General features: G+C 39.0%; 1 protein-coding gene across 1 annotated transcript; it reads left to right on the top strand.

The window, feature by feature from the left end:
• The first annotated feature begins 211 nt into the window (after positions 1 to 211).
• On the top strand, positions 212 to 21,795 carry PPP2CA (protein phosphatase 2 catalytic subunit alpha). Its single transcript, XM_024744971.1, has 7 exons — positions 212 to 751; positions 13,506 to 13,715; positions 16,469 to 16,642; positions 17,221 to 17,310; positions 17,827 to 17,988; positions 19,235 to 19,353; positions 20,093 to 21,795. The coding sequence occupies exons 1-7, from the start codon at positions 650 to 652 to the stop codon at positions 20,163 to 20,165; spliced, it is 930 nt and encodes a 309-aa protein (XP_024600739.1). The 5' UTR covers positions 212 to 649; the 3' UTR covers positions 20,166 to 21,795.
• The last annotated feature ends 1,023 nt before the right edge of the window (positions 21,796 to 22,818 follow it).

Here is a 22,818-nt window from a genome sequence, read left to right as displayed (position 1 = left end):
CATGGGGTCGCATTTCTAATTTCCGTGATTTGATTTCAGTCGCCACGTGAAGAGCCGAAGCGTATCGCCTTAGAGAAAGTCTCCAGCAGCAAGGAGCCACCCTCCCACCCCGACTGCGCCTGCGCCACGTCCGCGCCTCAGCCGCGCAGGACGTACTGCTCTGGGATTAGCCTACTTCCCAGCTGCAAGCCTGGCCCCTGCTCGGTCTCGGTCTTCCCTTCCCCCTCGGCCTCTCCCTTCTGGAGGACAACGCCCTAAAGGCTAAGGTGTCTGTTACCAGCCTGCTACGTTGCGCCTGCGCCTCGGTCCCTAGCACTCCAGTCTGGCGGCTGATCCGGGCTGGCGCTGCAGTTGCGCAGCTCTGGTCCCGGCCCATCTACCCCTCCGCCTCCTGACGCCGGGCGTGACGTCACCACGCCGGCGGCCGCCATTACAGAGAGCAGAGCTTTGGGGCTAGAGTGAGCGGAGGACGGCCGCGGCCGGTGGCCGAGCACGGAGGGGCGAGCCAGCGGGCCAGCGCTAGTGCCGAGCAACCGCCAGTACCCGCACAAGTGCCCCGGGAACCGGCGGCGGCGTGTGTGTGTGGCCCGTGTGCGGGCGGCGGCGCGGGAGGAGCGCGGAGCGGCAGCCGTTTCGGGCGGGTGGCATCATGGACGAGAAGGTGTTCACCAAGGAGCTGGACCAGTGGGTCGAGCAGCTGAACGAGTGCAAGCAGCTCTCCGAGTCCCAGGTCAAGAGCCTCTGCGAGAAGGTGAGCTGCACCTCGGATGCGGAAGCCGCGGCGGGCAGAGCCCGCAAAGAAGAAGGCGGCCATGGGGAGGGTGCAACATGGCGGAGGCCCCGGCCCCCCGAGCCTCCCAGACCGGCGCCCGGCGCGGCCCGGCGGCGGCTCCCGGGCGACCCGGCGCCCTCTGCCTCCCGCGCAGGAATTGGTTGTCGTTACCACCGCCGCCTAAAATGGCGCCGTTGCCCCAACTCCGGGGCTTCAGAGCTTCGCGGTCTTGGCGCGGGGCGAGGTGGCTGTGGGGAGCGGAGACCCTGTGGGTCAGGGTTGGGGACGGTTTTGAGATGTGGGTAAGAGGACTTGAGTTCTATGGCCTGGGAGTGGGGCCTGGGACTCAGGTGAGTAAGAGGCTTTTTACTTGTACTCGGACCTAATTCTTAGGTCCAAAGCTGTCCAGAAGCTCCCCGAACGGCCCTTGTAGACCAGATCCTAGGATCTCTCTAAAGGTCACACAGCTTTAGCACTATCTTGGGTGGTTTGTGTTAAATTCACCGAGATATCTTTTCCAGAGACTTATTTGAAGCGTGTTTTTAAAGAATGTTAAAATGAATTTCTAACCTAGTTTCTACGAATGTCATGGTGGTAGTCATAGGGAGGAGTATAACTTATTTTTCATAGTTGGAAGAATGGAGAATTTGGTGAGTCATACTACATAAGGAGCTTTGGGATTGGAAATCAAGTGTCAGTTTATGATTTATATGCCGACTCAAATTGGGTAGTGTGAAACGCTTCTCTAAGTCTAACGTACTTGGCATTTTGCCATTTCTTTTTAAAACGAGCAACAAACTGTAAGAGCAAATTTTGTATCCTGGCTCTTCCTTGGAAAAGTTGTTTGTATATTTGTGACTTTAAATAGTGGTAGTAATGATAAGAATAGCTGTCGATTGAGCTTTTACAGTATCCCAGATATTGTGCTTAGTGTTTAAATAATTTATCTCACAGGTGTTGAAAATGGAATGTTGTAGTCTATTTTAGTAAGGCCGTTTTAAATTACCTATTTCTGATTTGTTTTTTCCAAGGAGTTGGGGAAACAGATAGCCTGTTGGGTTTGTCTTATAATTCAGTTTCCTAAGTAGAGAAAATGATGAGCTCCACCATGAATGTTTCAATTTACCTTTTCAAAATTAACTTTGCAGCATTTCTTTTTAGTTCCACAGAATTGTGGAATATCATATTAGCATTTGTATTAGTGAAGAGTTATTAGAAAGCAATTACGCTGACTTGTTTGTGGCCTGATGTGAAAATTACGTTCATGAGTTTGATGTATATGCCCCTAAAACCGGCTTTTTCAGAAACTATTCTGTGAATAATTGCAATTTAAGTGAGTCTAACTCAGATTCATTTATCCCATGCTTCGACAAAACTCTCCTATTAGTTGATGAGGTGGCACATAATCTCTTGGAGCTGAATTTTAATGGTAGCATTGTAGTCTTTTGTTGCTTCTTGATCCTTAATTTGCTTCCATCAAATGAGGATAATACTTGTTTTAAAAGTTTAGAAATAGGCTTTTAAAAATTATTTAATGTATAGTGTTAGGTCTTAGTTTCTAGGTACTATAAGTGATGATTTTAATGACTTTTAAGCTTGAGTTTTTACTCTGTATAAGACTTTGAGTCAGTAGTTGGCTAGATGACTAGTCATTTGTGTAGAAAATATCACAAGAGAGCAGTGATGTAATTGGAAGACCACTGGACTGTGAGTTAGAACGGGACACTAGTCCTTTTTCTGCCACTAACTAATTGTGATTGACCTTGAGGCAACTACTTCACTTGGTCCACATTTTCCTGTCTATAAACTAGAATTAAAATAGATGTTCCAAGTTTCCTTCTAATCTTAGATTATACAGTTCCATTTTAAATTAGTACTCTGTGTTTAAATATTGAATACTTACTGGATATCCAGGATTGCTTACTTTTATGAGATGAATGAAAAGCAATGAAAAATAATCATGCTTATTTTCAAGGAGCCTGAATCTAGTTGGAAGTCAGTAGTAGATGGAACACAGAAGTAGAGGGTCTGTGTTGGAGACAATAGAAGATAATACTGGAGTTACAGTGGGGTGGCTGAAGCTTGATCCATCTGGTAAATGGTCGTTGTTTGCCACCTGTTTGTAAAACTAAGATGTAGTGAGGTTAATCAATTTATGCTTAACTCTCCATTGCTCATCTACTGTGTCAAGATTTTAATTCTTAGAGCCAAAAAAAGGGAGAAAATATTTGAAGCTAGATTTCTAAAACATGAATCCTTTTGGGGGGCTATCACACAGCCTTCAAACTTTTTAACTTGTAAGTATTCCAACTTTTGGAGCATTATTAACCTTCCAAACTAAGTTAATTTGAAGGCAGCTCTTTAGGTTTATGGGATAAGTTAGGGTGCATGACTTGAAACATCTTTTGTACAAATCTTTTTAGTGAAGCAAAAGTTCTCATTAGTATAATAGTTTTTTTTTATTTCTTTTGTTCCTTTTAAAGAAGTGATACTTGGTGGAGATAGCTATTTGATAATAGTTGATTATTTTTTGATTATAAGAAGGAAAGTGTGTTTATAGACAAGGGTGAATATGGTTTTTATGTTATTAATTAGTTAAGCTTTTTTCCCCCAAGATGTGATGAAAGTCTATATCAAAGACAGGGTTGTTGTGTGTGCGATATACCTTGTCATTTTGGGGATCATAATTTGTTGGTTGTTTAAAAATTTGCTGTGAGTGAAGCAGTTTTGCCTATAGTCACAGGTCTGTAGTCATTTACTACACCTGTATAACTGGACTGGTATGTTTCCATCTACCTATTGGAAGAAGTAAATAGTATCAGCTTGCTTTTGCTTTAACTATAGTAAACAGTCTTTTGTTATGTTCAGCAGTGGCTTCATTTAGGTATGATTTTTGGCTTTGTGCTTTCTTGTCTTACCAAACTTGTGGAGAATGTTGTTTGATAGCCAGATTTTTTTTCCAAAGGAGTTCTTTACCTAGGTATGCTGTTTTCCATTGCTGTACAAGCACTATAAATAAAATGCAGCATGAGTCTTCCTGCTAGTTGGATGACCTGCAAGTACTTGGCCAAGGTTAAATTCCTATATGAAATGGGTAATATATTTTTGTGAGTCTGTATGTGTGTTTAATTTAAAAGGTGGTTTGGCTTATTTCCATAAAGGTAATTTGAATATTGAGAACAAGCAGTTGTGGGGGGAGCATGATACAGAATATTGTTGTCATCATACTTTCACATACACAGTTCTCTTAACAGGTTTATGAGACAGTTATCCTCAGTTAGAGATGGAAACCACAGCTCAGAAAGATAAAGTGACTTGACTACAGGGGCTAAATTGAGATTGCCTAGGTTTATGGTTTGTAAGCCCAATGTTTTAGTCTTGCTTCACAGCCCCCTTCTCTTTTCTGAGTTAGTGTTAATAATGAAGACACAGATGAATTGGGGCCAGACTGAATTGTAGAATTAACAGCTCTGTAAAAGAAAGCATAATTTTTGTTCTTTAAAGCTTCCTATTCATGTCACATACTGTAATGTCCCACTCTCTCCTGGAGGAGGAGACAGTAATTATTTTTCAATTTGGACGTGGCTAACTGCATTTGCCTCGCAGATAAGATTAGTGAGATGAAAACCCCAGTTAATTTTCTATGTATTCTCAGATAGTGTAAATCATGATCCAGAGACCAAGCTCTAAAATACTCTAATAAAGTGTAACTGATATTTAAATTTTTCATTAAGCTTGTTAAAATGCCTTTCTTTTTATCCTCATAGCTTCCACAGTCAAGGCTGTTTGCCTGTGTGTATTCTGTGATCTCCCAGGCATGAAGCGGTAGTGCAGTTGGTTTTGAGTTGACTTAATGAGGAAACACCAAAAAGGTGAACAGTTCTTCTCTTCAGACACACAAGTTCCCCCCACCCCCTGTCCCATTCTGCCTTTGTTTTCTCTATCAGAGCCAAGAGTTCTGTGTCTGCAAATATGGGCAGTAGGACTAAGGTGAAACTCATGCTATAGAAAGAATGATGGGCACTGGGACAGCATTCGAGTTAACAGTAGTCTGTTGTTCTTTTTTTCCCGCTATCTCATTGTAAGTCAGGTTTGTAAGTTACCTGTGGAGTATTGCTTGTTTAGTTTGGAGGAGATAAGCTAGGAAAACCAGGAGACATTGGGTTTGGGTTGACGCATGGTAGACAGGGTTGGTGTTTTTTGTTTCTTTGTTTTTGTAAATTTATTTATTTATTTTTGGCTGCGTTGGGTCTTTGCTGCTACACGTGGGCTTTCTCTAGTTGCAGCGAGTGGGGGCTATTCTTTGTTGTGGTGTGCGGGCTTCTCATTGTGGTGGCTTCTCTTGTTGCAGAGCACGGGCTTTGGACGCGCGGGCTTCAGTAGTTGTGGTGCACTCACAGACTTAGTTACTCCGCGGCATGTGGGATCTCCCCAGACCAGGGCTCGAACTCATGTCCCCTGCAATGGCAGGTGAATTCTTAACCACTGCGCCACCAGAGAAGTCCCAGAGAGGGGTCTTTTTTGAGGGTGCTGAGGAGAGGTAGGAAAAGTTATGTGAGGCGTAGAACCACCCCCCACCCCTTACCGTTTTCTTTATACTTTGACCTGTTTCTCTTATTTTCACCTTTTTCCTTACCCATTTCACATTGCCATCCTTTTCTGAAAAAACCCTCAACCTGCCCTCTCCTACACAAGTGAGATCTGAAATGGAGTAGAACTGGGAAGGGGAAAGATTTTGTTTGTTGTTTAAAATAGGTTTTCTTTCAGCTTCTGGAGCAGAAGTTGTAGAAGAGGCTGACAGAGAGAGGTCTGGTTGCCAGTAAATGGCTGGGGGTGGGGGTGGGGTCTGAAAAAACTGAAGAGCAGTCTGGGGTTAACAGCTTAATTTCTTCACAGTACAAGGTTGCTATTGCCACTGATATATTGGTATTGTGGTTTGGAATGGATAGACAAAGCAGTGACAGAGACGTATGTATCTGCATCTGGGTGTTTTCTAAACTGTACATGACCAGCTGGCCAGTCACTCTGGCACACCCTGTCCCCACCTCTGCCTTAGTCATTCAGTTACTACCACCAATGGGAATTTTTACCTTTCTGTTGTTGAGGGGCCTGAAAGAAGGTTGAGAACCTTTGTTCTAGAGTGCACCTGGAAGACAAACATTACCTAGATGGTCATGCAAAGTGTAGTTCACACAGGTTATGGAGTGTCAGTATTATTATTAACTGTGACAGTGTGCATTTGTTTTTGGAATACATTCAACCAAAATTTTTTTATATATATAAATTTATTTATTTTTGTGGTACGCGGGCTTCTCACTGTTGTGGCCTCTCCCATTGCGGAGCACAGGCTCTGGACGCGCAGGCTCAGCGGCCATGGCTCACGGGCCCAGCCACTCCACGGCATGTGGGATCTTCCCGGACCAGGGCACGAACCCGTATCCCCTGCATTGGCAGGTGGACTCTCAGCCACTGTGCCACCAGGGAAGCCCTAAATTTATTTTTTATTTATTTCTCTTTGGCTGTGTTGGGTCTTCTTTGCTGCGCACGGGCTTTCTCTAGTTGCGGCGAGCGGGGGCTACTCTTCGTTGCGGTGTGCGGGCTTCTTGTTGCGGGTCATGGGCTTCTCATTGCGGTGGCTTCTCTTGTTGTGGAACATGGGCTCTAGGCACATGGGCTTCAGTAGTTGTAGCTCGCGGGCTCTAGAGCACAGGCTCGGTAGTTGTGGCGCATGGGCTTAGTTGCTCCGTGGCATGTGGGATCTTCCCAGACCAGGGCTTGACCCCGTGTCCCCTGCCTTGGCAGGCAGGTTCTTAATCACTGCGCCACCAGGGAAGTCCATTCAAGCAAAATTTATTATGCTTCCTTTATATGTACTATTTTCACTATTTGTTGAGCTTTGTCTAAATAGTATAATTGTAGGGATCTGTTAGTTGTTTTGCTCTAGTAGCAGGGTTTTGGATTAGTCAGGAGGTTGAACTTGTAGTAAACTCCAGATAGGAAAGATTTTAGAATTTTTGTGCTAGTGGTGATCAAGTTAATTGTCTTTCTCTGGTACCCATCATCTGTAAACTAGCAGTAATGCCTGCTATCTCTGTTGGGTGGCTTTGATTTTCATTAAAAAGGCTTAAGAAGTGAAGTGCTTTAGGATGTGTAGAATTTTAGTAATGAAAAAACCCTCAAAGATCCTCTAGGCCAAGTCACCTTTCACAGATGAGGGAGGAGACTGAGACCCAGAGTGGTTGAATCTCAATTCAACATGGGTTGTTATGGTGAAAATTTTTAAACAACTGTGTATATAGCAACATTTCTCAGTTCAGTAGATTAACATTTTTTCCCTATGCAGGAATGATTGAGACTGTTTAATTCATGCACATGGGTATGTTCGTTGGTAAAGATGGAGGCCAGTCTGTTGCACGTGAGACACACAGCTTTAAAGAAAGCAGTCATTCATTTTGGTCAGAGGTGAAGATGGTTGTTTTACAGAAACAGATGGGAAAACATCACCTTACATATTTTCTCTTAATATAAATTTAGAATTATCCCTCATCCCTGACCTTTTCTTTCCATTAGGTCCTAAACCAAATAGTAGATACTTGTTTGCAGAACATTATGTGGAGGGTTATGATACTTTGAAAGTATTATAATCATACAGATTTTAATCAAAGAAGACAAATATTTCATAAAATATTAGAGGCATCTGATCAGTATAATTAATACAAGTGGTATGAAGAAAGATTTGATAGTTGAAGACAATTAACTAAAGACTCATTTGCTTCCAGGGCTAGTAATATGTCCTACCCTATGTATCACACCAAAATAAAAATCTAGCCACATATACTAATTTATCATGAACCTTAAATTTTTTTCCACAGTTATGAAAATCAAAGAAACCTACCATTGATTCATAAAAGCAGTATGAAGCAAAATGGAATTCTCTTAGGATATTGAAAAGCTTGATTCTTGCTTGCAAATTTAATTATTTTGCCTTTTATTTTATTTTAAAAAATATTTTTCCATGCCTCATCAGGATGTGTGTCATGGTTGCTTGACCCTACAGGTATTTTATATTTTTTGGCTGTGCCATGCGGCATGTGGGATCTTAGTTCCCTGACCAGGGATTGAACCTGTGCCCCTGAAGTGGAAGCACAGAGTCTTAACTCCTGGACTGCCAGGGAAGTCCCAATTATTTTGCTTTTTAAAAAAGTTTTCAAATGTCGTCAGTTTTTACTTGAACTGAGAAGTAAAATTCAAAGATTAATTATTGCTTTTTTTTGTTTTTTGTTTCTCTTCTCTTATGTCTTTATGGCTCTATTGGTAGAAGATGTATTCAACTGGGATTAGAGTATGAAATGTTAAATTTACTTAACTAGAGTTCTAATGAACATTATAATTAATAATCAGATTTTTAATAGAAAAATATCTAAGAACATTTGGCTCCCTATGAATAATCAAAGAATGTGTGTGGACACGTTGTACAAGAGGAAAAATAACTGATACTGTATAAACATGGAATAAAAAGTTCAAACCCTGAAATTAAAAGTGCCAGTTAAATTAGAAGATAACACTTTATATCTGAAATAGCTGAGAATGGATACAGTCTTACATTTATTACTGCACAAGTTAGGCATAGGTCCAGTGGTCCATAGGGAACAAAAATTGTTAATATTGTTTTGCTCTGTAATCCCACAATTGAAATTTTCCTGAAAGAAAATAATTCAAATAAACAGTAATACGTGTGTAGATCTGTTCAGGAGCTATTATATAGTGGTTTACAATGATCACTGTAATGCTATAGGAAATTGGGTCAGTGAATATGAAAATTTAGGACACAGAATGAGATGTTGACCAGTTGTAAACTGGAAGGGAATACAAAGAAATGAGAATAGTTTTTGCTGGTGTGGCAGAATTGAGAAAGCATTCTTACAGTCTCACCGCTGAAATAAACAATCTGTTAAGATTTTATTGTTTTCCAGTCATTTTACACAAAGAATTTTTACCTTGTAATTTTGTATTTTAAAAATGGTTCCTTGATTTAATAAAAATGCATAAATACGTTTTTTCTTTTAATAATTAAAAATGCATAAATGGGGCTTCCCTGGTGGCGCAGTGGTTGAGAGTCCGCCTGCCGATGCAGGGGACACGGGTTCGCGCCCCGGTCCGGGAGGATCCCACATGCCGCGGAGCGGCTGGGCCCGTGAGCCATGGCCGCTGAGCGTGCGCGTCTGGAGCCTGTGCTCCACAACGGGAGAGGCCACAACAGTGAGAGGCCCGTGTACCGCTCCGTGTACCAAAAAAAAAAAAAAAAAAAAAAGCATAAATGCATTGCATGGCTTTTTCTACTGTGTAAGTTATGTAGGAATGATATCAGTGTTGCATATCCTTAAGGAAATTAATAGATATATATAAGTGGTTGGTAAATCTGTTGTTGGTTCATGTTTTTTTCTTTTGTCTTCCTTGAAAAATCTTGGATTGGATGATCGGTTGGTCTTTTGGTCTGTTTTAAATCTGATTTGTTTGTAATTTCATGTTATTATGGTGGTTAGGTATGGTCCATATCTAAGACTTACTTAAGTCTATAGATCATTGGCCTTATTACCTGATGTTTTTATAGGAGGTTGAAAATAGAGTGAGATTTCTGAATCCGAACTCAGAATGCTGAGAGGATGTTTATAATAAATTAATGCTCCTGAAGGTTGCTGGTCTTTGGGTGAATCTAAATTTTTAAATTTCAGGAAGGTGTAAAAATTTTTAACTTTCCACAGTTACTTGTGATAAGCTCTTATTAATGGAATTGCTTGTTCCAGTTTTAACCTTGTTCTAGGAAGGTTCTTCCCTTGAATTCATTCCAGTCTGTATCATTTGCCTGAATTTCAGTAGGGTTCCGATAAATAAATCAGTATGGTGCTAGTTACACTGTTTCTTAAAACTTGATCTTAATTCTTTTTTCAAATATGAATTATATTAGCTGAGACATTTGAAGTCCCTGAAAAATGTTTTAGGGGAAACAAAAGTTTGAAGTGTGTGTGTTACTTTTGCTTCTCTGCATGGTTCAGGTGACATGAGGCTTTAAATTATGGGAGTCAGAATACCAGAGAGTGAAAAGGTAGTTACTAAAAATTTTTTAGTCTCTAATGTTAACTAAGTTACCTTGAGAGTCTGGTTGTACCATTTACTTTGAGTATTAAACCAGAGATTTGAAGTTGTATAGCTATCTTTGAAACTGATGGTTGGTGAAGGCCTGGAGGCACTAAAGGTGACTCATTAGAGGTCCCATTGGGTGACCCATAGAGGGGGTTCTATTAGGTGCTTCTGGGATTTATAAGGCCTGACTCCTGTGATAGAAAAAGAGATGTCTTAGAGAAGCTACGCTGTGATTAGTTTTCCTGACTAGAATAATCTTTAATAAGGACGTCTACAGTCTTCTTTGTTGTGGTGTTCTGGGACTAGTGTATTTTGTGTAGTGATCATCTGAGAGCTGATAAGTTGAGACAAAACCCCCAAAAGTACGTTTTTTTAAAAAATTTTTTTTAATAAACTTATTTTATTTTTACTTTTGGCTGTGTTGGGTCTTTGTTGCTGCGTGCGGGCTCTCTCTAGTTGTGGCGAGCGGGGGCTACTCTTGGTTGCGGTGCGTGGGCTTCTCATTGCAGGGGTTCTCTTGTTGTGGAGCACGGGCTTAGTTGCTCCACGTCATGTGGGATCTTCCTGGACCAGAGCTCGAACCCGTGTCCCCTGTATTGACAGGTGGATTCTTAACCACTGAGCCACCAGGGGAGTCCTGCAAATTTCTTTTAAGTAGGACCTATCATTTCATTCATAGCTGTTTTTATTAGTATGTAGTAGGTGCTGAAAACATCAGGCCTGGTATTAATTCCAAACAGGTTTAGTAATGGAATATGCCTAGTGAACTTCCACTTTTTAGTAATAATAAATTGGGAAGTTGGAATTACTGTAGAGAGATGGATTATATGTATTTCTTAAGAAATACCTCTTTTTGAAACACAGTGGAAATTTTTTCTAAATTTAAAAATGTTAGATGAAATTAATAACTAACATTGTGATGTCAGTGGTTGGTAAATGTCCTGAAATAGGCTTCCCAAAATGTTTGGAGACTTGAAAATAGTGGTTCTTAAACTTGGCAGTACCTAAGAAAGCACTAGTGTAGGGTAGGGAGGGGAGACTTAAAAAAATTATTGACGCTTGGATCCCACAGACAAAGATTCTGACTTAATTGGGAGAGGAGTAGTTTGGGCATCCAGATATTTTTAAAGAGCTTCCCAGGTCATTTTTTAATGTGCCGCTAAGGTTGCATACCACTACCTTAAAAACAGTCCTTGACATCCTTGGTTGTCACTCAAAATGTAATGAGCAATGGCTCATTAGCAACAATTCTCTTATGATAGTTTCACCCGCATATTGCTGTGTGTTGCTTTCCCTTGACCCAGCCTCGCACTGTACATTCTGGGACACCATTCCATACTGCTGATCCCAAATAGAAGATGCTCAATAAATGTTGATTGGATATATGAAGTAAAACACTTTAAACCCATTCTCAGAACAAATTACTTTTACCTTCTTGGCTTAACTGACTCCCTGAGGAAGTCTTGTACCTTCTCTAGTAGCCCTCCCAGGTGGATGGGTTCTGCATCCTTCTATTTGAGGATAAAATTCCCTGTGTTTTTCAGGCTTCTGTCCTCTACCTAGATACCTGGACATTTTTCCTTACGGTTATTACCTGCTATTTCTTCATTCTCCAGAGAACTTGGTACCACTTTCCAGGTTTGTACTTATGCTGTTGTCCTGGCAGACATCCATGGCTCTCCCTAAAGATGACCTGTCTCAGTTTAAGTTCTTGATTTCCTCAAAATAGATATTAAGTGCGTGGGGCATTGTTCTAGCGAGGTGCTGTGTAGACAATGGTGGATAAAATGAATCTGGTGATAATTTTTTAAACTGTCACTTGGATTGTTGCATGGAAATTAAATTGGAGGCAGGAAGACTAGAAACAGGGAGTTTTTTGTGGAGGCTAGCACAGTAATCCAGGTTAGTTGATGGTGTCTTGGACCAGGGTATTGGCAAAAAAGATAGAAGCATAAGGATTGAGATGTTTTGGAAGGAGACTAGGCAAGACTTGTTGGTGGGTTGGTCCCTGAATACTGGTGGGTGGCCTTTAAGCTCTACAACACCTCAGATATCCATATCCACAGCCCTACCTCTGAAATCCTTAATTCACTAATCAAATTTTCTGCCAGTGGATCTTTGTTTTAATACTACTTTGATTAGACTTGTTTTCAGTCCATATCCATGCTCCATTCTCCTCCTACATTTCCTAGCTGGGTGACCAACTGTCATCATGGTTTGCCTGGGTACAACTGAGGCATTTCCTGGGAAGCAGGACTATCAGTGCTAAAAACCAGGGTAGTTTGTCAACCTGACCCCACCCCAGTCTGCTCTCTTCTCTACTCTTGCATGCTATGCTTTAGCCATGTTAACCTTTTCTGCTTAACTCCTTGGACTTTATACGCATGATTACATCTGCCGGTGTTTGATGTCCTCCAGTTTCCTATTCCCATCCCATTTCTGTAGCTCCCGCCCATTATTTGCACCTCAGGCAGTTTTCATAGCTCTCAGTTTTTGTGAGCCCGGAACACTGCTGCTTACTCTAGCATGTCTTAGCACTTGGCCCTTTCTTTTGTAATGATCTTTTATTTATAGTCTGCCTCTCCTGCTCCACTGTGTGCGTTTATGGGCTGTCTTGTTTGTTGTGATATCTTAAAAAGTGGCCTCCACCAGTTACTCTCTCCCTTTCTTCCATGGCACTTAATACAGTCTGTACTTTGTTACTTGATTACTTGTTTGTGGTCGTTCCCCTATACCCCCTCCCCAGCCCTGGTGTGGGAATGATCTATCTTTATCTTGTTCAGTATACCTCCAGGAGCTAGCACAGGGCCTGGCACAAAGTATCACTCATGGTTGAGCAAATGAATGATTATCTCCCAGTTCTCTTCACAGTTTTTGGCATACAATAAATGATCAATAAATGTGTGTTGAAATGAATAAAAGAGTTTCTACTGAGTGGAATATTATGTTGCTCTTAAAAATGATGTTTGAATTTGTGGTTACATGGGGGAATGCATAGGATGCCAAATGGTTTTCTGAAAGCAACATAAAAACCATGTATATTGAATAGTCACAGTTGTAAAATAAGTTGTTTATGTTTTGATATAAAGAGGATAAAAAACCCAAAATACAGACAAAATTTTAATGTCTTCCAAAAGTCTTTTTTTTAAAGTAGGACTAAGAAACCTCTCCTCGTAGCCTGGAATCCTAGAGTGCATTGTACTTAGAACTCTAAAGCTCAGGAACTAGGTACCTGAGTGTCTTGCTCCATTTTCATTGATTGTATATGGCTGCTAATCATGATCTCTTTAGCACTTAGATGGCAACTGATAGATCTAAAACTCATGATACTGATGAGAGGAATGGGACTATGTATCTTGATACATTTTTTTTTTCTAGGTATCAGAGGTGAGATAGCTGGTGGATAGGTTCCAGGCATGTCTTGCCCCCTTATTTTAATGGGATCGTAATTGTCTGCAGTTTCATCTTATGCTGAGTCTACCCTTTAAAGCTATATTAAGGGTAACTTAAACATATCTTATGTGTAATTAAACATATCTTTGTTAATGTTTTTTAATGTGAAATGTCTTGGTTTATTTTTCTCTATCTGTAGGCTAAAGAAATTCTGACAAAAGAATCCAATGTGCAAGAAGTTCGATGTCCAGTCACTGTCTGTGGAGATGTGCATGGGCAATTTCATGATCTCATGGAACTGTTTAGAATTGGTGGCAAATCACCAGATACAAATTACTTGTTTATGGGAGATTATGTTGACAGAGGATATTACTCAGTTGAAACAGTTACTCTGCTTGTAGCTCTTAAGGTAATTTCAATTTTATGTTTGAGCATTTTGAACTGGGTATGGCAGTCTTCTTGAATGTCCTTTTTTACCCAGTGATTTGTAGTTTGCTCCATCTGCGTGTTAGCTTTTAGAATAAATCCCCACATTTAGGAATTTAGATATTCAGGTTTGGGACTTAATAAATCATAGGTCTATCTTCATTCTGAATGAGGGAATGGTACAGAATAAAAACAAGAAGGTTATTTTCTAAGGAAGAAAATGCCTCATGATTTAAAAATGCTAGAAGGCTGATTAAATAGAAATTTTAGTTCAGTAATTTGGGATATGAGAGGTAATATAATTACCTTTCTAGGTATTTTTGAAGTATTTTAAAGGAGCAAAATATTTCAAATATTGGCATGTTTATATCCGTTGACACAATAATCATATAATTAAAATTGTACAGAGGAAGAAGTTTAAGAGGAAAAGAGCTTTACTTACATGAAAACATAAATTGTAGCATCTTAAATGTCAGAAAGAATTGATATAAATATCTAATGGTAAGTGAATTTCTAAATTATGGCTTACCTCAATGGAATAGTTTGCAGCCATTAAACATGACATAATCTAGAACAATAGAAGTGATAATTAAAGAAAGCATGTTGTTTTATACCAGTTGTAGCTTTGGGAAATATACAAAGATCTGAAGGTGAAACACAAAATGGTAAAAAGCTTTTTTGAGATGACCTTTCTCCCTTAAAAGAAATTATTTGACTTTACTTTGGGGGAGATGATTTTATTTTAAAGAATATGTAGAATGGTAAGATGGCTGCCAGCATCTTCTAGTACTGGAGAAGCAGTGAGATGTGGTTTTGGCAAGAGCTGAAGTTTAGGCAATTAACAAAGTATAAGTGTTCATGAAGCTGCAGGTCTGAATCATGTAAAGTGCTACAAAACATTTTTGGAGGTCATTATGTTCTGCATTTGTAAATTGAAGGAGTTGAATTAAATGATGGAAAGTTTCTGCAGTGACTCTAGATGCCGTGAAAGTAGCCTTGCAAGCTAACCTGCACTTAAAGCCCAGGATGAATCCCAGTGCTCAGAGGAGGAATAAATATGCTACCTTTAAGAGTTCATGTTTGTGTTATGCGCTGAATTGTGCCACCGCCACCCCTTCCCCAAATTCATATGTTACAGTCCTAACTCCCAGTACCTCAGAAGGTGACTGTATTGGAGGTAGGGCCTTTAAAGAGGTAATTAAGGTAAAATAAGGTCATACAGGTGACCCCTAATCCAATATGACTGGTGTCCTTATAAGAAGAGATTAGGACACATACAGAGGGAAGATGAGAAGACACATGGAGAAGATGGCCGTTATCTAGCCAAAGAAGAGAGGCCTTCAGAAGGAACCAACCCTGCTGACACCTTGATCTTGATCTTGGACTTCTAGCCTCTAGAACTGTGAGGAAATGAATTTCTGTTCTTTAAGCCTTCCATTCTGTGGTACCTCGTATGGTAGCCCTAGCAGACTTAATACAGGGGAAAGGAAACTTAAGCAAATAGTGCTGGAATAGTTGGGCATCCATATGCAAAAAATGAGCTTAGCTACCTCATACCTTACAAATGGATCAACGTCAGTCATAGATCTAAATATGAGTGCTAAAACTGTGAAACTTCTAAAATAAAACATAGAAAATCTTTGTAACCTTGGGTTTGGCAAAGATGTCTTAGATATGATACCAAAAACACAAGCCATTAAAAAACTGATTAAATTAGACTTCATAAAAATTGATTTTTCCTTCAAAAGACATCACTAAGAAAAAAGTACTTGTATTCATATATATATTTTTAAAACCTATAAGAAGACATAAGTTTTAAGTGGACAAAATATTTGAATAGATGTTTCACCCAAGAAGATATATGAATGGTCATTAAGCACATGAAAAGATGCTCAAACTTTAGTCATCAGGGAAATGCAAATTAAAGTCAGAATCAGGCCCATTAGAATGGCTTTCATCAATAAGGCTAGTAATAACCGTATGTTAGTGAGTTTGTTGGAGAGATTAGAAACTTAGGAATCTCTCCGAGAAAAATGAAAGCATATATGCGTACAGAAACTTCTTATATGTGGTATGATCATAAGAACATTATTCATAATAGCCCAAAACTGCAGACAATCCAAATGTTCAGTCTACTGGTGAATAAAAAACCAAAATATGGCTATATATGGTATAGCCATACAATGGAATACTGTGCAGAGCAGTAAAATGAGACAAACCACTGATCCATTCACAGATGAGTCTAAAAAATATTCTAAGTGAAAGAAGCCAGACACACAAAAAAACTACATATTGTATTGATTCCATTTATATGAAATTTCTAGAGAAAGCAAATCTTAAGAGACAAAGTAACGGTAGTTGCTGAGAGTGGGAGTCGGGAGTGATTGCAGACAGGCACGAGGGATCTTTGGGTTAATGGAACGGTTCTAAAACTGGATTGCAATGGTGGTTGTATAATGTAATAAAAAAAACTCATGGATGGAGTTTTGCAGCTGGTGATTATGCGTGGGATAAAGTTAGTGGTAGTGAGAGTTTGATTTTAGTTGAAATGGGGTTGGCAGATACCCCATGGGATAAATGATCTGTAGGTGTGATTTCACTTTTGTGTGATGTAGGGGCGTGGGATGTTTTTTCCAGCAAAGTTGGAATTCTGTATTTACCTGTAGAATGTTTGCTGGATTTTTATTTGGTTTTTGAAGGAGCCAGCCGTTCATGTTTTCACATTTGTTGTTTCAGGTTCGTTACCGTGAACGCATCACCATTCTTCGAGGAAATCATGAGAGCAGACAGATCACACAAGTATATGGTTTCTATGATGAGTGTTTACGGAAGTATGGAAATGCAAATGTTTGGAAATATTTTACAGATCTTTTTGACTATCTTCCTCTCACTGCCTTGGTGGATGGGCAGGTATGTAGGTCTTCTTGAAACTTACATTGCTGATTATTTTCAAGAATCTGCTTTCTTACATTTAGGTGCCAGTAACTTGTTTTTCCATCCTCACATCCCTTTGGGGTTTTTCTTTGAAGTGCAGTCTTTGTGAGGGGCACTGAACTATATGTTGGGACCACAGGGGGATGGAAGATGTAGCCCGTCCATCCTTTCGGGCTGTTTCTGGACATGTCGGGGAGATGTAATTAACTATTTACTGGTCCCAGTAGAGCAGCAGTGCACAGAAGAAACTGCAAGAAAATTCTGTGAGAAGGAAGATAATTGTCTATGATGGAGGGTAAGGTCAGAGAAATGTTTTCTTAGAAGAGCTGATTGGGGTTTGGGTGCAGTAGGGATGGTTTATCAGGAAGAAAGGGAGTGTATTCCATAGTTTAGAGTGGGAGGCAAGAAAGAAAGATCTGCAGAAACAAGCCTGGTTCTGGCAGAACACAGAAACACCAACAGGGCCGAGTGATGTGGGCTACAGCCTGCAGCTTAGTCCAGAATGTTTGTAGTTTATTTTAAATGAGGGTAATGTTGTAAACCACTCTTTTCAGATCTTCTGTCTACATGGTGGCCTCTCACCATCCATAGATACACTGGATCACATCAGAGCACTTGATCGCCTACAAGAAGTTCCCCATGAGGTATTGACCTTATTTTTGGTAATAAAATCTTTTCAAAAAACTTTTTAGAGGAAATATTTAATTGTAACTTAGTTCATTGTATGTATTTTCTTGTTTAATTCTCAAAAATGATCATGTGGTATGAGCACTCTTGTTGACCCCATTCTTAAGAAGCTAAGGTTAAGAAACCTACCAAGATCACAACAGCTCTGGGACTGGGTTTAGGACCTAGGTGTTGGTTGTCTTAAGAGCTTCTGCCTTAGTTACTAAACTCTACTGCCTAACATTGAAATTTGCATACACTAGGCAGATTAATTAGTTAGGGCTTGTTGCTATTGGGACTCATTGATGTAGGCTCTGCCTCTTAAAGACATCTGGAAATAGTTTATTTATTTGACTCTATCTGCAAAACCTTTTACCGTTTTCAGCAAACACCATTCAAAAAGTGACGTAGTAGGTGCTGCTTCTGGTGAATTACTCAGATCACATATTAACCAATTTTGCAAAAGGCAATCTAAAATATAACTTGCTTTTTAGGGTCCAATGTGTGACTTGCTATGGTCAGATCCAGATGACCGTGGAGGTTGGGGTATATCTCCTCGAGGAGCTGGTTACACCTTTGGGCAAGATATTTCTGAGACATTTAATCATGCCAATGGCCTTACCTTGGTGTCTAGAGCTCATCAGCTGGTGATGGAGGTATGTTCTGTTCTTTGATTTGATTTTTAAGTAAACTTAATGAAGGAAGATCTTAGGGAATTTTAAATTATATGATATAGTGAGAACATGCCATGTATTCTTCTGATTAATTTGCCATTATAGCCTGAGCCTTTTTAGTAGATGCAGACTAGAATTAAAATCTCAAACTTTTGATCCAAATGAAATTCATAGGTAAAATGTTTTCAGAGAATTCTTAATGACTGAGTAGTGCTTGGGGTTTAAGGCTGGGAAAGTAAGATGGGGGAGAGTGAAAAATAATATTTTATGGTCTCAGTTTTATTTCATGTATTTAACATGTGTATATATGGAAGAGAGTTTAGGAAGAAATACACCAAAATGTTTAAGTGGTCCTTTGGATGATAGGATTACAGGTGATTTGAAAGAAGAAGCTAAAGGGAAATGGGCTAAATTCTTAGCATAGAACATTGATTAACATACTTATAAAATTAGGGTCCTGTTTAGATTAATACTAATACAACTGTATTGTGATTATCAATAAAGTCTGACTTTGCTAGAGATAGGGAAAGAAATTTGTGAATAATACTTGAAAAGTAACTCATGCATTCAGATGGGCTTTGAGAGAATGAGGCTGGAGTTCCTAGAGGTGCCTCTCCTTTATACCTTGGGCAGTACAGGTAATACCTGTACTGACTGAGGACAGAATTAATAAGGTTCTGGTCTCCAGGAGTCTGTGTCTGCCTCTACAAGGAATGGCCATAAACTCATTCTTGTATCATGTTTAGGGCTACTGCAATAAGAGAGGCTGAAGAAATGCTGTTATTTACTGAAAGTCGGATATATAAGAAGTAGCTTATCCTTTTCTTATCGGTGATTTTTTTTAGGGATTTTCTTTTTATAGTAGACAACTTTTGTACTTTTGGGAAAAAATAAATACATGTTTGGTTCTTTTTTAAGTTGTGCAGAAGGAGTTCCCTGGTGGTCTAGTGGTTAGGATTCAGTGCTTTCACTGCCATGGCCTGGGTTCATTCCCTGGTCGGGGAACTGAGATCTGAGATCCCACAAGCTGCATGGCACAGCAAAAAGAAAAAAAAAAGTTGTGTGGAGTACAGAAAATTATTGAATCATCCAGAAACAAAGCAATACTTTTTAAAAAGCCTTTTGGGCAGAAGGGGAGATATTTTTTTCCCCTCTTGAGAGAAGTCACATTTAGTTGTGTAAATAAGGGAGTAAAATAAGGGATTATTTTCTGTTCTTTTCCTTGTAGGGATATAACTGGTGCCATGACCGAAATGTAGTAACGATTTTCAGTGCTCCAAACTATTGTTATCGTTGCGGTAACCAAGCTGCAATCATGGAACTTGATGATACTCTAAAATACTCTTTGTAAGTATATACACTTGAGTCATTGGTTACCATTACTTGAATATATTAGTTTTAATGTGAAGTTGAACAGTTCAAGAGCTTATGCTAAATCCGGATTCCAATTGGATTTTTTAAGTTTCCTTTGAAACACATCAACAGAAACCTAGATCCTAATATGAATTATTAGGGATTTAACTTTTAAATCCATGTTTTTATTGTAGAGTTAATAAAATATATCCTGAGGATGAGATAATAGATAACAGTACCTTAGGTTCTTTAAACTTTATTTATTTAGTAGAATCCTCCTTTCAAATGGTCTTAGAAGGAACTACAGATATACAGAAGCATATCCTCTAGCTGAAGTTGCCTTGGTTCTTTGAGGAGGCGTGCAGCCAGAAGACCCTTATTAAATGCATGATTAGGGTTCTCTTAATACATTAAGTTAATGGATGGGGGGAAATATGTAAAAATCTGCACGGGGATGAAATGTACAACATGGGGAATATAGTAATATTGTAATAACTGTATGGTGACAGGTGGTAACTAGACTTATCTAGATCATATTATAATTAATGTATAGAAATTTCAAAACACTGTTGTACATTTGGAACTAAAACAGTGCTGTAAGTCAATTATACTTCAGTTTTTAAAAAAACAAACTATTAAAAAATGTGTAGAGTCAAAGACTAATATTCTTGATTTTAATTGTCAGTACATTGATGTCTTGGAGTATGAACAACAAATATGTCTTGTTTTTCAGCTTGCAGTTTGACCCAGCACCTCGCAGAGGCGAGCCACATGTTACTCGTCGTACCCCAGACTACTTCCTGTAACGAAATTTTAAACTTGTACAGTATTGCCATGAACCATATATTGACCTAACGGAAATGGGAAGAGCAACAGTAACTCCACAAAGTGTCAGAGAATAGTTAACATTCAAAAAACTTGTTTTCACACGGACCAAAAAGATGTGCCATATAAAAATACAAAGCCTCTTGTCATCAACAGCCATGACCACTTTAGAATGAACCAGTTCATTGCATGCTGAAGCGACATTGTTGGTCAAGAAACCAGTTTCTGGCATAGCGCTATTTGTAGTTACTTTGCTTTCTCTGAGAGACTGCAGATAATAAGATGTAAACATTAACACCTCGTGAATACAATTTAACTTCCATTTAGCTATAGCTTTACTCAGCATGACTGTAGATAAGAATAGCAGCAAACAATCATTGGAGCTTAATGAACATTTTTAAAATTAAGTACCAAGGCCTCCCCTCTACTTGTGAGTTTTGAAATCGTTTTGTTTATTTTCAGGGATACTGTTTAATTTAATTGTATGATTTGTCTGCACTCAGTTTATTTCCCCTTCTCAAATCTCAGCCTCATGTTGTTCTTTGTTACCGTCAGATCCTGGTGAGTTGTTTTGAACAGAACTGTTTTTTTTCCCTCCCTCCTGTAAGACGATGTTACTGCACAAGAGCACTGCAGTGTTTTTCATAATAAACTTGTGAACTAAGAACTGAGAAAGTCAAATTTTAATTGTATCAATGGGCAAGACTGGTGCTGTTTATTTAAAAGATACATCAATTGATAAATTTTAGAATTTGTAGAATTCTAGGTAAAGAAAAATAAAAATCAAGGCCACTACATAATCTCTCTCGTAACTCCTTGACATTCTTCAAATGAATTTCAGGACTTATTTGTAGTCCAGATAGTACAATATGTCAGATTGCCAGCATGCTCTTTGTGTGGGTTCTTCTTCCTGCATATTGTCTGCAAGAAAGGAAATGAAGTCTCTGCTGCTTCAGTAAGACCTGATTGTAAAGCCATATAAATCGAGATTTATGTTTTTCGGGTTTTGTTTTTTAATGAAAAAAGCATGTTTTCAGGTAGAGGTTAACAAACTAAATAATGTATCTACTTATCAGTCACTGCAGTTTCTGGTTATAAATATTGCTATGTAATGTGGACACTATAAGATGATTGACAGAGTGGTAAGTTCTTAACGAATATTTGTACATTACTTGTCACGTGATCTTAAATTTGTCTCAGATAAGATATAGCTGTTAAAGCATTATCCTGTATTATGCTCTTTAAATGATACTAGTTAAACCAAATAGAAAACTGTTGCTGGATCATGGCTTAGTGTTATGTACATTCACCCAAGGACAAAAATGGCATTTGAAATGAAGTGGCGGTGATAAGCACATACTGAGTTTTTCCCCTCCCTTTTATTCTTTGAATAGGATTAGAAAGTTAAAACAGGTTTTCTATGGAAACTAATACTTCATTGTCTTAGGCTACCAGGGTAGACTTTAAGACACTTAATCATTAATTGTGTGGGTATAGTAATAAAAGTTTCTTTGCTTTGTACTGTGTTGAACTTGGAACTGATGAGGAAATTTTTGCATTTCTCTTTCTAAGATGCTTGAAGAAAATACATACACAATATATATATTTTTTAAGTGGTCCACTTTCTATTTTTTTGGTAGCTCGTGGAGTCGATTGTCCAAAAGCCCTTAGTTTTTCCGCATTTCTCCCTTTCAATTTTACTCTTTTATGCTTTCATAAGAAATACGTCCCTCTGTCTCTTTTTTGTTTTGTCAGTTTATGCGTTTTCTTTCTGACTGAACAAATAGTTTATTAATGTGCAGTACATAATCCAGTTTCCAACTGATCTATTGATACCAAGCAGTGATTTTTCAGGTCCTGTGATCAAAATTGACTCCAAAAGAACGAGTATCTTGTAATTGGCGTGTTATTGTCATCCAGGTACAACCTCTCTAAAGTAGACCTTGTGGTTAACAGAAAAGGGCTTGTGGAGACTTCCCTGGTGGTCCAGTGGTTAAGACTCAACTTCCACTGCAGGGGGTAGGGGTTCAGTCCCTGGTTGGGGAAGTAAGATAATGCATGCCATGTGGCATGACCAAAAAAAAAGGGGGTGGGGTGGGGCTTGTGGCCAGACTGGCTTGGGTTTAGAATGATTACCAGGGTTTAAATGAATTGGCTAATTGTAGAGAATAATTGGACTTTGGCCATCTAAGCTAGAAAGTGTTAGTAACCTACCTGATTATGAAATGGGTAAAGAAAATGCATTGGTGTAACATTGTAAATCAACTATACTTCAATAAAAAATAAATTTTTTAAAAAAGAAGGTGCATTGGTAAGTATAGTAATTTCCTTTAAAAATATATAATTGCTGTTGCTGATTTCTCAATTAGTAACAGATTAAAATAGAATTTTCAGTTTTACAAAGCTTGTTCAAAAAAATGAATGTTTTTGAGTGTTCTAGGCTGAGGACTTGGAGAAATTTGCTTTGGAACTTAATTTTATAAGGATAAAATGAATTGATAAAATGATGTGCTCATTTCTTAGGTTGAATATCCTAAGCAAACATAGATGACTCTTCCTTTTCTTGGTTGCAGTAGGTGTGTTTTAAAAAGAAGTGTAGCGTGTCAGTATTGGATAATTTTTCAGAAAGACCTA

This window comes from Neophocaena asiaeorientalis, unplaced genomic scaffold, assembly GCF_003031525.2.
Source record: "Neophocaena asiaeorientalis asiaeorientalis breed wild unplaced genomic scaffold, Neophocaena_asiaeorientalis_V1.1 scaffold235, whole genome shotgun sequence".
NCBI lineage: Eukaryota > Metazoa > Chordata > Mammalia > Artiodactyla > Phocoenidae > Neophocaena > Neophocaena asiaeorientalis.
This window is presented reverse-complemented; position numbering and strand designations above follow the sequence as displayed.

What these genes read in the sequence shown, in the direction of transcription:
- PPP2CA (XM_024744971.1), top strand. Translation starts at nt 650, where the DNA reads ATGGACGAGAAGGTGTTCACCAAGGAGCTGGACCAGTGGGTCGAGCAG. An exon ending in CTGCCTTGGTGGATGGGCAG is followed by an intron (nt 16,643 to 17,220) that starts GTATGTAGGTCT and finishes CACTCTTTTCAG; the next exon opens with ATCTTCTGTCTACATGGTGG. An exon ending in TACAAGAAGTTCCCCATGAG is followed by an intron (nt 17,311 to 17,826) that starts GTATTGACCTTA and finishes CTTGCTTTTTAG; the next exon opens with GGTCCAATGTGTGACTTGCT.